The sequence below is a fragment of the Anomaloglossus baeobatrachus genome, chromosome 6 (assembly GCF_048569485.1).
Source record: "Anomaloglossus baeobatrachus isolate aAnoBae1 chromosome 6, aAnoBae1.hap1, whole genome shotgun sequence".
In the NCBI taxonomy this organism is placed as follows: Eukaryota; Metazoa; Chordata; class Amphibia; order Anura; family Aromobatidae; genus Anomaloglossus; species Anomaloglossus baeobatrachus.
In genome coordinates this window covers 481,559,466-481,575,896 of record NC_134358.1, presented here as the reverse complement: position 1 = coordinate 481,575,896, position 16,431 = coordinate 481,559,466, and the positions used below count along the sequence as shown (strand labels likewise).

Below are 16,431 nucleotides of genomic sequence, written 5' to 3'. Positions count from 1 at the left end.
CCAACCAGCTTCAGTGCCCCGGCGCTCTTCCAATGCTGAAGAGGCAAAGCTACCTCTGCAGCCTCAGTGTGCACAATTTGGCCTATCGGTGCGACCATTCCAGCCCAAAGTGTCACAAGAAGACCTTTCCCTGCAAGTACTAAGTTCGGGAGCACTCTTGAAGAAGACCCATGAAAAAATCCCTTAAAATCTCAACTATATTGCCGGTACTGTATTACCTTGTTGATTTGCTGCTCCAATCCTGCACAGCCAATCCGCAGGTAATACATTACTTGTGCATTCTGCTTTACAAATTTGTCTTCATCAAAGGAATCTAGATTTTGGCTGTTTTTCTATGTTCGCTTCTTCAGCACTAAGCGAAGGAACACAAGATGTGTAATCTGCACGCTAAAGTCGTGGAGATTACTTTGAGTAACACCCCTTAGGCCGCTTTCACACCTCCGGTTTTAGCAGAGCTGGCCAATCCGGCTCTAAAACCTATGCAACGGATGCGGCGACAATACCGCATCCTTTGCATAAGTTTTTGACATGCGGCCTGTCCGGTTTTTGCCGCTTGCGGCACGCTACTGAGCATGCGCAGTGGAAAAAAAACGCATGCGGCGGCCGGATGAGGTGTTTGCCGCAGGACGCCGCATGCGGCGTCCATAGGCATGCATTGCAAATCGCGCCTCATCGGCCGGATGCGGCACGATGCGGTTTTTTTTTTTTTTTTGCCGGACAAAAAAAACGTGCAAGGCAGCATTCCATCCGGCCGCCGCATCGGCTAAATCTGCCGCATGCGGCAAAAACCGGACCGAACGCAAGCCCATGCGGCACAATCCGGCACTAATAAAAGTCTATGCAAAAAAAAAAACGCAACCGGCGGCAAAAAAAATGGTTGCGTTTTTTCTGCAAAGCGCCGGATTGTGCCGCACAGCAAAAACTGGATGTGTGAAAGCAGCCTTAGGCTTCTATGAAGGAGTGTTAATTTGCACAATTTTACATCGCACAAAGTTATAAAAGATATAGTTAATTCATATGATTTTAGGACCTAGAGAAAAGCTAAATCACATGTACAACTTTTCATTAATTTTTTTTTCCACTTAGGGGTTTTGTGGTCACGCTTCTGTTTGGAAAGATAACCTCGGAGAAGTACCTGGAGAGATGTGAGCTCTCCTTTCTTCCTCAATCTTCTGCTGGAGTCTCAAGGGTAGGTCAGTGTGACGTCAAAATCTGTTTAACTCATGTGAATATGATGCAACAGGATTACAGCGTGTCCTATTTTCCAGTGTTAAAAAAAATCAGATATTGTTTTGTTACCTTTTATTAAAAGCACATCTGGGACTCCTAAAAAGACAAGGGAACTTGGGTCTTTAAAGGGTTAAAAAAAGGGGAATTCACATCAAACCAGACTCGATCATGCCCAATTGTCATGTAACTGTGTGGTTGTATTTTGTTAGCATTTCTTTCTTGCCACCATAGACAATTAGGATCAGCCCAGCAGGGGCAGAAGAATTGTGATTGCGACTGGGCCTTGGGTTGCAGGGGGCCCGCCGGCCCCAGCCCCTGCTTCATTAGGATGTGCATCCTAGGCTGCACATCTAGCAGAAATACTTTGCGGAGCAGAGACCCGTCGGGTCCCTGTACTGCGAAACACGCTGCCAGCCAAACAGAAGCCGGCAGCTTTCATCTGAGGGCAGCGCATGGCAGTGACATCATGTGTTGCAATAGCACCGACACCGATGAAAGCTACTGGCCACACAGGAGGACGCTGCGTGACGTGGGAGCCAGGGACGGTGAATACGATGTTATTTTTTGCATTAGACAGAACGGAGACCTATTTACCAGGGAGGAGGACAGTAGATACCAAGAGGAGCCCAGGATGGTTCTATACCCAGGACCATCCACCTTAACCCTCCGCATATACTCGTGTGTGGACATGGTGGCACACAGCGGGACATTGCTTTTATTTAGCTTTTGTGTATCTGGTGCTCTGCAGGAGGCGTTGCATTAGCATACCGCCATGATATTCCTTGGAGTCAGTCTCTTAGCAGATAATGAATGGATTACTTGTATGGTGACCTTTGCGTGGCCTCCATGCACTGGTAATGTGATGGGTGTGTTCATTAGATTGCGGTCATGCTTCACTTCAGTAGTGTGTGGCTATACCGCGCACCTACGCTGCCAGGATGCCGGCCACATGCCAGCATAGGAATCAGTGACAGTAACAAGCCGAAATATATAAGCACCTGTTTGTCCTTCTGTTCTGGATATACAGCGGGTGAAACAATTATTGATCAAGTAAACATATTTCTAAAGGTGCTATTGATATGAATGTTTCACCGCGTCCTTCCATGGTAACTTACGTTACAGTCACAAGCCAAAAACAGAGTTAATAATGGCTACAGACTGTCCTCTGAAGGCAGCACAAAAAGGAGTGACTGTGTATTGTACACTGAACTATTCGCAATAGATTTCAGCACAGTTTGATTTTTCAACACTAGAAATTAAATACAAAATACAAAATACATTCCATGGTAATGACCCCATCAGATGTCCTTGATGATCCAACCAATCCACACAGGCAAAGAAATCAAACCACAGACATCCATAAATTTAGTGATGTGTAATATTGAGAAATGACACAGGGAAATAATAGAATTGACGATGCCTACTAAAATCTACTTAAGGCTCTGTGCGCACTTAACGGTTTTTCCCGTGGATTTCCTGCGGTTTTGCTGCATGTTTCGCTACATGTTATGTTCATAACATCTCTGCAGTGAATCACCAGCAAAACCTGGAAAAAAAAATCCTGTGCGCACTATGCGGAATTTGACAGCTGCACGTTTTGCTGCAGGATTCCCGCAGCAAAAACAATTGCATGTCACTTCTTTTCCGCACGTCGCTGCGGGATTTCACTCCATTGACTGCAATGTAATTGTGAAATCCCGCAGGGAATAACGCAGGCCGCAAATTCTGTGCAGTTCATTGCGTTTTCCTGCGTTATTCCCTCCAGTATTTCGCGGTTTACCTGCGGTAATGTACATCGCTGTCTGCGGTTTGCAGGGAAGTGATGTCATTATGCCAGGAAGAGGAAGCGGAGCAGAGTAAACACACAGAGATCACACACATCACAGACACAGAATACGAACAGATCACACACACACACACACACACACACACACACACACACACACACACACACACACACACACACACACACACACACATATATATAGAATGCACATACAAATCAAACAGACAAATAAAAAAAAAACGTGGGCTCCGCCGTATTTTTACCTTCCAGCCAAAGTAAGCACACAGCGGTGGCCCGGTATTCTCAGGCTGGGGAGGGCGCGGGGCAGGGTTAATGTCCCCGCCCCCCCTCCCGCAGCAGAGAATATCAGCCGCAGCTGACCCGGGACTGTCGCATGCATTATGCGGCAGTACCGGAGTGTCCCTGGCTCTTCCAGATGCCGTGGCGATCCAGGTAATAAGGAGTTAATGGCGGCGGATCGCCGCCACTAAGTCCAGGCTTGATCATGGCAGCATCTATGAGACAGCTGACATAATCAACCCATAAGTAAAGTGAAAAAACACACACCGAAAAATCCTTTATTTTAAATAAAACACAAAAAAGCTCCTGGTTCACCCGTTTTATTAACCCCCCCGAAACACACAGCTCCGCCGTAATCTACGTCCTGCGATGCTTGCTTCCAGCCACGACTGACACACAGCTGAATGCAGCCTCGCAACGAGGCAGCAGAAAGGTAATTACCGGTCATTTCCCACGGCCGGTAATGTGAACACACTATCGACCATGAGAAATGCAGCGTGTGCTCACAGGGACTCTATCTATCCCTCTATCTATCTATCCCTCTATCTATCTATCTATCTATCCCTCTATCTATCTATCTATCTATCTATCTATCCCTCTATCTATCTATCTATCCCTCTATCTATCTATCCCTCTATCTATCTATCTATCCCTCTATCTATCTATCTATCTATCCCTCTATCTATCTATCTATCCCTCTATCTATCTATCTATCTATCCCTCTATCTATCTATCCCTCTATCTATCTATCCCTCTATCTATCCCTCTATCTATCTATCCCTCTATCTATCCCGCTATCTATCTATCCCTCTATCTATCTATCCCTCTATCTATCTATCTATCCCTCTATCTATCTATCCCTCTATCTATCTATCTATCTATCCCTCTATCTATCTATCTATCTATCTATCCCTCTATCTATCTATCTATCTATCCCTCTATCTATCCCTCTATCTATCTGTCTATCCCTCTATCTATCTATCTATCTATCCCTCTATCTATCTATCTATCCCTCTATCTATCTATCTATCTATCCCTCTATCTATCTATCCCTCTATCTATCTATCCCTCTATCTATCCCTCTATCTATCTATCCCTCTATCTATCTATCTATCTATCTATCCCTCTATCTATCTATCTATCCCTCTATCTATCTATCCCTCTATCTATCTATCTATCTATCTATCTATCTATCTATCTATCTATCCCTCTATCTATCTATCCCTCTATCTATCTATCCCTCTATCTATCTATCCCTCTATCTATCTATCCCTCTATCTATCTATCCCGCTATCTATCTATCCCGCTATCTATCTATCCCGCTATCTATCTATCCCGCTATCTATCTATCCCGCTATCTATCTATCCCTCTATCTATCTATCCCTCTATCTATCTATCTATCTATCCCTCTATCTATCTATCTATCCCTCTATCTATCTATCTATCTATCCCTCTATCTATCTATCCCGCTATCTATCTATCCCGCTATCTATCTATCCCTCTATCTATCTATCCCTCTATCTATCTATCCCGCTATCTATCTATCCCTCTATCTATCTATCCCTCTATCTATCTATCCCTCTATCTATCTATCCCTCTATCTATCTATCTATCTATCCCTCTATCTATCTATCTATCCCTCTATCTATCTATCTATCTATCTATCTATCTATCTATCTATCTATCCCTCTATCTATCTATCCCTCTATCTATCTATCTATCTATCCCTCTATCTATCCCTCTAGCTATCTATCTAGCTATCCCTCTATCTAGCTATCCCTCTATCTATCTATCTATCCCTCTATCTATCTATCCCTCTATCTATCTATCCCTCTATCTATCTATCTATCTATCTATCTATCCCTCTATCCCTCTATCTATCCCTCTATCTATCCCTCTATCTATCCCTCTATCTATCCCTCTATCTATCCCTCTATCTATCCCTCTATCTATCCCTCTATCTATCCCTCTATCTATCCCTCTAGCTATCCCTCTAGCTATCCCTCTATCTAGCTATCCCTCTATCTAGCTATCCCTCTATCTAGCTATCCCTCTATCTAGCTATCCCTCTATCTAGCTATCCCTCTATCTATCTATCTATCTAGCTATCCCTCTAGCTATCCCTCTAGCTATCCCTCTAGCTATCCCTCTAGCTATCCCTCTAGCTATCCCTCTATCTAGCTATCCCTCTATCTAGCTATCCCTCTATCTAGCTATCCCTCTATCTAGCTATCCCTCTATCTAGCTATCCCTCTATCTAGCTATCCCTCTATCTAGCTATCCCTCTATCTAGCTATCCCTCTATCTAGCTATCCCTCTATCTAGCTATCCCTCTATCTAGCTATCCCTCTATCTAGCTATCCCTCTATCTAGCTATCCCTCTATCTATCTATCTATCCCTCTATCTATCTATCCCTCTATCTATCTATCCCTCTATCTATCTATCTATCCCTCTATCTATCTATCTATCTATCCCTCTATCTATCCCTCTATCTATCTATCTATCTATCCCTCTATCTATCTATCTATCTATCCCTCTATCTATCCCTCTATCTATCTGTCTATCCCTCTATCTATCTATCTATCTATCCCTCTATCTATCTATCTATCCCTCTATCTATCTATCTATCTATCCCTCTATCTATCTATCCCTCTATCTATCTATCCCTCTATCTATCCCTCTATCTATCTATCCCTCTATCTATCTATCTATCTATCTATCCCTCTATCTATCTATCTATCCCTCTATCTATCTATCTATCCCTCTATCTATCTATCTATCTATCTATCTATCTATCTATCCCTCTATCTATCTATCCCTCTATCTATCTATCCCTCTATCTATCTATCCCTCTATCTATCTATCCCTCTATCTATCTATCCCGCTATCTATCTATCCCGCTATCTATCTATCCCGCTATCTATCTATCCCGCTATCTATCTATCCCGCTATCTATCTATCCCTCTATCTATCTATCCCTCTATCTATCTATCTATCTATCCCTCTATCTATCTATCTATCCCTCTATCTATCTATCTATCTATCCCTCTATCTATCTATCCCTCTATCTATCTATCCCGCTATCTATCTATCCCGCTATCTATCTATCCCTCTATCTATCTATCCCTCTATCTATCTATCCCGCTATCTATCTATCCCTCTATCTATCTATCCCTCTATCTATCTATCTATCTATCCCTCTATCTATCTATCTATCCCTCTATCTATCTATCTATCTATCTATCTATCTATCCCTCTATCTATCTATCCCTCTATCTATCTATCTATCCCTCTATCTATCTATCTATCTATCCCTCTATCTATCTATCTATCCCTCTATCTATCTATCTATCTATCTATCTATCTATCTATCTATCCCTCTATCTATCTATCCCTCTATCTATCTATCTATCCCTCTATCTATCTATCTATCTATCCCTCTATCTATCCCTCTAGCTATCTATCTAGCTATCCCTCTATCTAGCTATCCCTCTATCTATCTATCTATCCCTCTATCCATCTATCCCTCTATCTATCTATCCCTCTATCTATCTATCTATCCCTCTATCTATCTATCTATCTATCCCTCTATCTATCCCTCTATCTATCTATCTATCTATCCCTCTATCTATCTATCTATCTATCCCTCTATCTATCCCTCTATCTATCTGTCTATCCCTCTATCTATCTATCTATCTATCCCTCTATCTATCTATCTATCCCTCTATCTATCTATCTATCTATCCCTCTATCTATCTATCCCTCTATCTATCTATCCCTCTATCTATCCCTCTATCTATCTATCCCTCTATCTATCTATCTATCTATCTATCCCTCTATCTATCTATCTATCCCTCTATCTATCTATCTATCCCTCTATCTATCTATCTATCTATCTATCTATCTATCTATCTATCCCTCTATCTATCTATCCCTCTATCTATCTATCCCTCTATCTATCTATCCCTCTATCTATCTATCCCTCTATCTATCTATCCCTCTATCTATCTATCTATCTATCCCTCTATCTATCTATCTATCTATCTATCTATCCCTCTATCTATCTATCTATCCCTCTATCTATCTATCCCTCTATCTATCTATCTATCCCTCTATCTATCTATCTATCTATCCCTCTATCTATCTATCTATCCCTCTATCTATCTATCTATCTATCCCTCTATCTATCTATCCCTCTATCTATCTATCCCTCTATCTATCCCTCTATCTATCTATCCCTCTATCTATCTATCCCTCTATCTATCCCGCTATCTATCTATCCCTCTATCTATCTATCCCTCTATCTATCTATCTATCCCTCTATCTATCTATCCCTCTATCTATCTATCTATCTATCCCTCTATCTATCTATCTATCTATCTATCCCTCTATCTATCTATCTATCTATCCCTCTATCTATCCCTCTATCTATCTGTCTATCCCTCTATCTATCTATCTATCTATCCCTCTATCTATCTATCTATCCCTCTATCTATCTATCTATCTATCCCTCTATCTATCTATCCCTCTATCTATCTATCCCTCTATCTATCCCTCTATCTATCTATCCCTCTATCTATCTATCTATCTATCTATCCCTCTATCTATCTATCTATCCCTCTATCTATCTATCTATCCCTCTATCTATCTATCTATCTATCTATCTATCTATCTATCCCTCTATCTATCTATCCCTCTATCTATCTATCCCTCTATCTATCTATCCCTCTATCTATCTATCCCTCTATCTATCTATCCCGCTATCTATCTATCCCGCTATCTATCTATCCCGCTATCTATCTATCCCGCTATCTATCTATCCCGCTATCTATCTATCCCTCTATCTATCTATCCCTCTATCTATCTATCTATCTATCCCTCTATCTATCTATCTATCCCTCTATCTATCTATCTATCTATCCCTCTATCTATCTATCCCGCTATCTATCTATCCCGCTATCTATCTATCCCTCTATCTATCTATCCCTCTATCTATCTATCCCGCTATCTATCTATCCCTCTATCTATCTATCCCTCTATCTATCTATCTATCCCTCTATCTATCTATCTATCCCTCTATCTATCTATCTATCTATCTATCTATCCCTCTATCTATCTATCCCTCTATCTATCTATCTATCCCTCTATCTATCTATCTATCTATCCCTCTATCTATCCCTCTAGCTATCTATCTAGCTATCCCTCTATCTAGCTATCCCTCTATCTATCTATCTATCCCTCTATCTATCTATCCCTCTATCTATCTATCCCTCTATCTATCTATCTATCTATCTATCTATCTATCCCTCTATCCCTCTATCTATCCCTCTATCTATCCCTCTATCTATCCCTCTATCTATCCCTCTATCTATCCCTCTATCTATCCCTCTATCTATCCCTCTATCTATCCCTCTATCTATCCCTCTAGCTATCCCTCTAGCTATCCCTCTATCTAGCTATCCCTCTATCTAGCTATCCCTCTATCTAGCTATCCCTCTATCTAGCTATCCCTCTATCTAGCTATCCCTCTATCTAGCTATCCCTCTATCTAGCTATCCCTCTATCTAGCTATCCCTCTATCTAGCTATCCCTCTATCTAGCTATCCCTCTATCTAGCTATCCCTCTATCTAGCTATCCCTCTATCTAGCTATCCCTCTATCTAGCTATCCCTCTATCTAGCTATCCCTCTATCTAGCTATCCCTCTATCTAGCTATCCCTCTATCTAGCTATCCCTCTATCTAGCTATCCCTCTATCTAGCTATCCCTCTATCTAGCTATCCCTCTATCTAGCTATCCCTCTATCTAGCTATCCCTCTATCTAGCTATCCCTCTATCTAGCTATCCCTCTATCTAGCTATCCCTCTATCTAGCTATCCCTCTATCTAGCTATCCCTCTATCTAGCTATCTAGCTATCCCTCTATCTAGCTATCCCTCTATCTAGCTATCCCTCTATCTAGCTATCCCTCTATCTAGCTATCCCTCTATCTATCTATCTATCTAGCTATCCCTCTAGCTATCCCTCTAGCTATCCCTCTAGCTATCCCTCTAGCTATCCCTCTAGCTATCCCTCTAGCTATCCCTCTATCTAGCTATCCCTCTATCTAGCTATCCCTCTATCTAGCTATCCCTCTATCTAGCTATCCCTCTATCTAGCTATCCCTCTATCTAGCTATCCCTCTATCTAGCTATCCCTCTATCTAGCTATCCCTCTATCTAGCTATCCCTCTATCTAGCTATCCCTCTATCTAGCTATCCCTCTATCTAGCTATCTAGCTATCCCTCTATCTAGCTATCCCTCTAGCTATCTAGCTATCCCTCTAGCTATCTAGCTATCCCTCTAGCTATCTAGCTATCCCTCTAGCTATCTAGCTATCCCTCTAGCTATCCCTCTAGCTATCTAGCTATCCCTCTAGCTATCTAGCTATCCCTCTAGCTATCCCTCTAGCTATCTAGCTATCCCTCTAGCTATCTAGCTATCCCTCTATCTAGCTATCTAGCGATCTCCCTATCTAGCTATCTAGGAAATGGCTTCTTTTTTTTTTTCTTCAATGTGCTTTATTGCATTGAACATGAAAATTCTGGGTGCACAGAATGCATTAAAGCACATGTACCAACCCGCACGCGGCAATACCGCGAACAATACCGCGGTAAAACAGCAGCAAACCGCATGCGGTTTTCGGGTGTGGTTTGCCGCGTTTTTTTACCGCGGGTGTGGTAATCTTTCAGACCCCTAGTCGCATTCATGGCTCAGTTATGAGTTTGTCCCATTCTTCCACACAAAGACTCTTCAAATCATGAAAGTTGTGTAGGCTCCTTCTGTAAACGCTGAGCTTTATCGTCTTCCATACATTTTCTATTGGATTCAGGTCAGGTGATTGGCTGGGGCCATTCTAGCAGCTTTATTTTTTTTCCCTGAAACCAATTGAGAGTTTCCTTGGCTGTGTGTTTGGGATAATTGTCTTGCTGAAATGTCGTTCCCCCAAGTAATCTTCATCATCCTGGTAGATGGCAGCACTTTATGAAGAATGTCTCCATACGTTTGTCTGTTCATCCTTCCTTCAATTATATGAAGTTTTCCAGTGCCATATCCTGAAAAACAGCCCCATACCATGATGTTCCCACATCCATAACCTCACTGTTGGTATGGTGTTTTTGGGCTGATATGCTGTGCCTTTTTGCTTCCATACATGTGTATTATGGCATCCAAAGGGTTAAATTTTGTTCTCATCTGAACAGACTATATTCTCGAACTACAGTGTTTCACAGTCTTATCTAAATGTTGTTGAGCAAACTTTAAATGCTCTTTAACATGCATTTTGTTCAGCACTGGAGTCTTGTGTGGCGAGCGTGCATACGTGCATACAGGCCATAGAGGTTGAATGCATTATTTGTTTTGTTTGATAAATTGTACCTGCTTGATTCCATGTCTTTCTGTAGCTGTCTACATGTGGTTCTTGGCTCTTGGAGAATTCATCTGATAATTAATTTCACTTCTATGTCTGAAATCTGGCGAGGAGCACTTGGTCATGTCCAATATATGGTGAAATGATGTTCTTTCCACTTCCAAATTATGGCCCCAACAGTGCTCACAGGAATCTTCAGCAGTTTTGTTCAGCGATTTTTCTATGATCAATTCCATCAGTATGTTTTGCAATAATAAGGTTACGAAGGTCTTGAGACAGCTCACTGGTTTTACCCCTCATAAGTTGTTTCTTGTGTGCACCTTGGTAATAAGAGACCTTTTTATAGGCCATCAGTTGAACCAGCTGATATTATTTTTGACTAAGTGGCTGGATTGCTTTCTAATTACTGAATAGATTTGACTTTCCTTGGCTTTTTGCACTTATCTTTCTTAATGTGTTTAATACTTTTTCTCTGTGTAATTTCTCATTATTACACAACTTAATCTATGGACATCTATGGTTTGATTTCTTTGCCTGTCTGGATTGGATGACTTGTCATCTACATCTGGTGAGAAATTGTCAGTAGCATCTTTAGAAATATATTGACTTAAAAACTTGGTGACGTGTTCAATACTTAGGCTGCTTTTTTTACGTTTTTTTAGCATGCGTCATGAATGTTTTTTTTGCTGCAAAAGCGGATCCTGTTTTTGCAAATAAAAACGCATGCAAACACGTGTTATTTTGCAGGATTTTGTCACTTTTAAGTTTATGGGCGGACATTGAAGTTATGTGATCGGGAATGAGGGGAACTGAACGTGAAAGACTGGGAGCTGACAGCTGCGGAGGCTTGTAACCAAGGTAAACATCAAGTAACTTCCTTGGATACCCGATATTTACCTTGGTTACGAGCGTCTGCAGCTGCTAGGAGCAGGGCTGCCTGCTCCCTGCACACATAACCAAGGTAAACATCGGGTAACTAAGCCCGCGGTTACCCGATATTAACTTTGGTTACGAGCGTCCTCCGCTCTCAGGCAGGGGAGGAAGGGGGAGAGAGTGAGAGAGGGAGGGAGGGAGGGGGAGAGAGTGAGAGAGGGGGGGGAGGGAGAGGGAGGGGGGGAGAGGGGGAGGGGGAGGGGGAGGGAGAAAGGGAGGGAGGGGGAGGGGAAGAGGGAGGGAGGGGAAGAGGGAGGGAGGGGAAGAGGGAGGGAGGGGAAGAGGGAGGGAGGGGAAGAGGGAGGGGAAGAGGGAGGGAGGGGGAGGGAGGGGAAGAGGGAGGGGAAGAGGGAGAGGGAGGGGAAGAGGGGAGGGAGTGGGGGAGGGAGGGGAAGAGGGGGAGGGAAGGGGGGAGGGAGTGAGAGAGAGAGAGGGAGGGAGGGGGGAGGGGGAGGGTGAGGGAGGGGGGAGGGGAAGGGAGGGAGGGGGGAGGGGAAGAGGGGGAGGGAGAGAGGGAGGGGAAGAGGGGGAAGGAGAGAGGGAGGTGGGGAGGGAGAGAGGGAGGTGGGGAGGGAGAGAGGGAGGGGGGGAGAGAGGGAGGGGGTGAGAGAGGGAGGGAGGGGGGGAGAGGGAGGGGGGAAGGGAGGGGAAGAAAGAGAGGGAGGGGGGGAGGGAGGGGAAGAGGGGGAGGGAGAGAGGGAGGGGGAGGGAGAGAGGGAGGGGGGGAGGGGGGAGGGAGGGGAAGAGGGGGAGGGAGAGAGGGAGGGGTTGAGGGAGGGGAAGAGGGGGAGGGAGAGAGGGAGGGGTTGAGGGAGGGGAAGAGGGGGAGGGAGAGAGGGAGGGGTTGAGGGAGGGGAAGAGGGGGAGGGAGAGAGGGAGGGGAAGAGGGGGAGGGAGGGGAAGAGGGGGAGGGAGAGAGGGAGGGGAAGAGGGGGAGGGAGGGGAAGAGGGGGAGGGAGAGAGGGAGGGGAAGAGGGGGAGGGAGGGGAAGAGGGGGAGGGAGAGAGGGGGGGAGGGAGAGAGGGGGGGAGGGAGGGGAAGAGGGAGGGGAAGAGGGGGAGGGAGAGAGGGGGGGAGGGATGGGATGAGGGAGAGGGGGAGGGGGAGAGGGGGAGGGAGAGGGGGAGGGGGGGAGGGGAAGAGGGGGAGGGAGGGGGGGAGGGAGGGGGAGGGGGGGGGAGGGAGGGGAAGAGGGGGAGGGAGGGAGGGGAAGGGGGGGAGGGAGGGGAAGAGGGGGAGGGAGAGAGGGAGGGGAAGAGGGGGGGGAAGAGGGGGAGGGGAAGAGGGGGGGGAAGAGGGGGAGGGAGAGAGGGAGGGGAAGAGGGGGAGGGAGAGAGGGAGGGGAAGAGGGGGAGGGAGAGAGGGAGGGGAAGAGGGGGAGGGAGAGAGGGAGGGAAGAGGGGGAGGGAGAGAGGGAGGGGGAGGGAGGGGAAGAGGGAGAGGGAGGGAGGGGAAGAGGGGGAGGGAGAGAGTGAGGGGAAGAGGGGGAGGGAGGGAAGGGAAGAGGGGGAGGGAGAGAGGGAGGGGAAGAGGGGGAGGGAGGGGAAGAGGGGGAGGGAGAGAGGGAGGGGAAGAGGGGGAGGGAGGGGAAGAGGGGGAGGGAGGGGAAGAGGGGGAGGGAGAGTGGGAGGGGAAGAGGGGGAGGGAGAGAGGGAGGGGAAGAGGGGGAGGGAGGGGAAGAGGGGGAGGGAGAGAGGGAGGGGAAGTGGGGGAGGGTGGGGAAGAGGGGGAGGGAGAGAGGGAGGGGAAGAGGGGGTGGGTGAGAGGGTGGGGATGTGGGGGTGGGAGGTGAGGGGGGGAAGTGGGGGTGGGAGGGGAGTGGGGGTGGGAGTGAGGGAGGGGGGGAGGGAGTGAGGGAGGGGTGAGGGGGTGGGGTGAGTGGGAGGGGGAGAGAGGGAGGGGAAGGGGGGTGGGAGAGAGGGTGGGGAGTGGGGGAGGGGTGTGAGGGAGGGGAAGAGGGGGAGGGAGGGGAAGAGGGAGAGGGAGGGAGGGGAAGAGGGAGAGGGAGGGAGGGGAAGAGGGGGAGGGAGGGGCAGAGGGGGAGGGAGGGGCAGAGAGGGACTGATCACGCCTGGCTGGTTTCTGGGCATGCTCAGTAGAGCAAGCAGGATCCTGTCTATCAGCATGCCAGCGTTCACATGCGTTTGCATGCTGTTTAGTCAGGATGCAGCAATTTGCAATATTTGGACGCAGCTCAAAAGCGCTACAAGTAGCGTATTTGAAAAAAGTTAAACTGCAAGTCGCTGGATCCTCACTATAAGGCTACTTTCACACATCCGGTTTGAGCTCTGCGGCTCAATCCGGCTGTGAAAACTATGCAACGGATGCGGCGAAAACACCGCATCCTTTTGCATAAGTTTTTACATGCGGCCCGTCCGTTTTTTTCCGGTTGCGGCATGCTACTGAGCATGCACAGTGGAAAAAACCGCATGTGGCGAGCGGATGCGTTTTTTTCCGCATCGCGCCGCATCCGGCCTCCATAGGTATGCATTGAAAAATGCGGCGCAGCGACCGGATGCGGCGCGATGCGGTGTTTTTTGCCGGAGCAAAAAACGTTGCAGGGAACGTTTGATCCGGCCGCGGCATCGGCTAAATCTGCCGCATGCGGCAAAAACCGGACCGAACGCAAGCCCCTGCGGCACAATACGGCACTAATGTAAGTCTATGCAAAAAAAAACGCAACCGGCGTTACAAAAGCCGGTTGCGGTTTTTCTGCAGAACGCCGTATTGTGCCGCAGAGCAAAAATCCGGATGTGTGAAAGTAGCCTAACACACGCAAACGCAGGTGAACGGATGTTGACGCGAGTCCATTGCAAATGCATTGAAATGAAAACGCATTTGCACTGGATCCGTTTTTGCGTTAAAAAAACGTTCAGGACGCATGTTAAAAAAACGTAGTGTGAAAGCAGCCTTATTTCACTCACTGTGCGTTCTCACCTGTTGTGCACTTGTAATGTGACTTGATCATGACAATGGTGTTTTCCAGCATTAGTCTACTTTACTAATATTTTCTTTCTTTACTCTTCTTGTCAGGATCATGGTCACTGCCACTTACTTTATATTTTAGTAATATTTGTTGTTGCATGGATTATTCTAAATAATGTGTAAATTGCATACCATGTATCCTTATATGTCTACCTATTGAAAAATGGTTAATAAAGGTAATCATCTGACGTCCGTCTGTCCTTCCTCTTAATGAAGGAGCACACTTGTTTTAAGGAGCATAGGATTGGGTATTGTTGTATTTTAGCCTTTTTACCCTGGTGTCTGCCATTGCAGAGGTGCTGACCCCATATACATTAGATTCTGTTCTTTCCATAATCAACATGTTCATGTAACCTATATTAATGGTCTACATTTTAAAAAAAAAAAAAAAAAAATTTGCTGACCTAAGTTTTTTTGCTCATTTTACCTAAATGAAAGGTGCTTATTCCAGATATGAAGTAAAAAAATATGCTGTATATTAATTTTTTCACAAATGAGTAAGGTTTCAATCAAGGTTTTAAAGAGCATGTCAGGAGGTTTTTGCTACCTCATCTGAGAGCAGCATGATGTAGGCAAAGAGGCCCTGAGTTCAATGATGTATCACTTAGCCACTTAGGGAGGCTACTTTCACACATCCGGCTGTAGCAGTGCTGCACAATCCGGCGCTCTGCTGAAAAAACGAAAGTTTTTTTTGCCGCCGGTTTCGTTTTTTCCAGCATTGACTTGCATTGGCGCCGCATTGTGCTGCATGGGCTTGCGTTCCGTCCGTTTTTTGCCGCATGCGGCAGATTTAGCCAATGCGGCGGCCGGATGGAACGTCCCCTGGCACGTTTTTTGCTCCGGCAAAAAAACCGCATCGCACCGCTGCGGCACATTTTTTAATGCATGCCTATGGACGCCGGATGCAGCGCAATGCGCCAAAAACTGCATCCGGCCGCCACATGCGGTTTCTTTCACTGCGCATGCTCAGTAGTGTGCCGCAACCGGAAAAAAACGGACGGGCAGCATGTAAAAACTTATGCAAAGGATGCGGTGTTTTCGCCGTATCTGTTGCATAGGTTTCACAGCCGGATTGAGCCGCACTGCTCAAACCGGATGTGTGAAAGTAGCCTTACTGTGTGCAGCCATTCTGAGACAGAAAGATTTGAGATTTTGCATGTAGCAGAGCTGCCCCGGCCCACACCAGGGTTTCAGTGCACATTTCCATAGACAGAAGCTGCTAATCACAGAGGAGGATGGAGTCTGACGAGAGCTCACATGCCACGGAGACCCACTAATGATAAAGATAAGAGGCTTAAGCTAACATTGCAGGTAAGCAAAAAAAAAACTGACCGGTAACAGATGCAGTGTCTGTTTTAACACTTTCAGCATGTGGTCTTCAGGTTACATTGCAGAAATCTGCTGACAGAGAGACTTTAAAAGTCTAATATCTGCTTCTTGCAAAAAAGCCAAGACTGCAGTAGTTATGTAAATTTTAATTGTTGGGGAGAAATTTTAATTTATGATGCTCTGGAATAGTTATAATCAGGGTTGTCAGGCTGTTAACATTAGCAGTAGTCCTGCCATCGTGTTTGTGTTCCATCTGCCTTGATATCTATGTTCTATGGTATGTGGTACCTAAGGTGTATCATGGCCACCAAGTTTAACTCTGAAATATACATGATAATCTTTATACACAGTCATACATATTTGTCCTGCCGTTGGGTGCTGTAAAATAACCAGAAATGTAACCTCACTCCTGCATAGGCTACAAACTATTCAAGTGTTGGATGAAATATTCAACAAAAAC

General features: G+C 45.6%; 1 protein-coding gene across 2 annotated transcripts in view; it reads left to right on the top strand.

Annotated features, from left to right (window-relative positions):
* The window catches only part of SNX13 (sorting nexin 13), a 181,057-nt gene that overhangs the window by 60,138 nt on the left and 104,488 nt on the right, over positions 1–16,431 (top strand). For both annotated transcript variants that reach the window (XM_075315375.1, XM_075315374.1), the window contains exon 3: positions 1,087–1,189. In XM_075315375.1, coding sequence (XP_075171490.1) covers positions 1,087–1,189 — 103 coding nt within the window. The remainder of the gene's footprint in view (positions 1–1,086; positions 1,190–16,431) is intronic.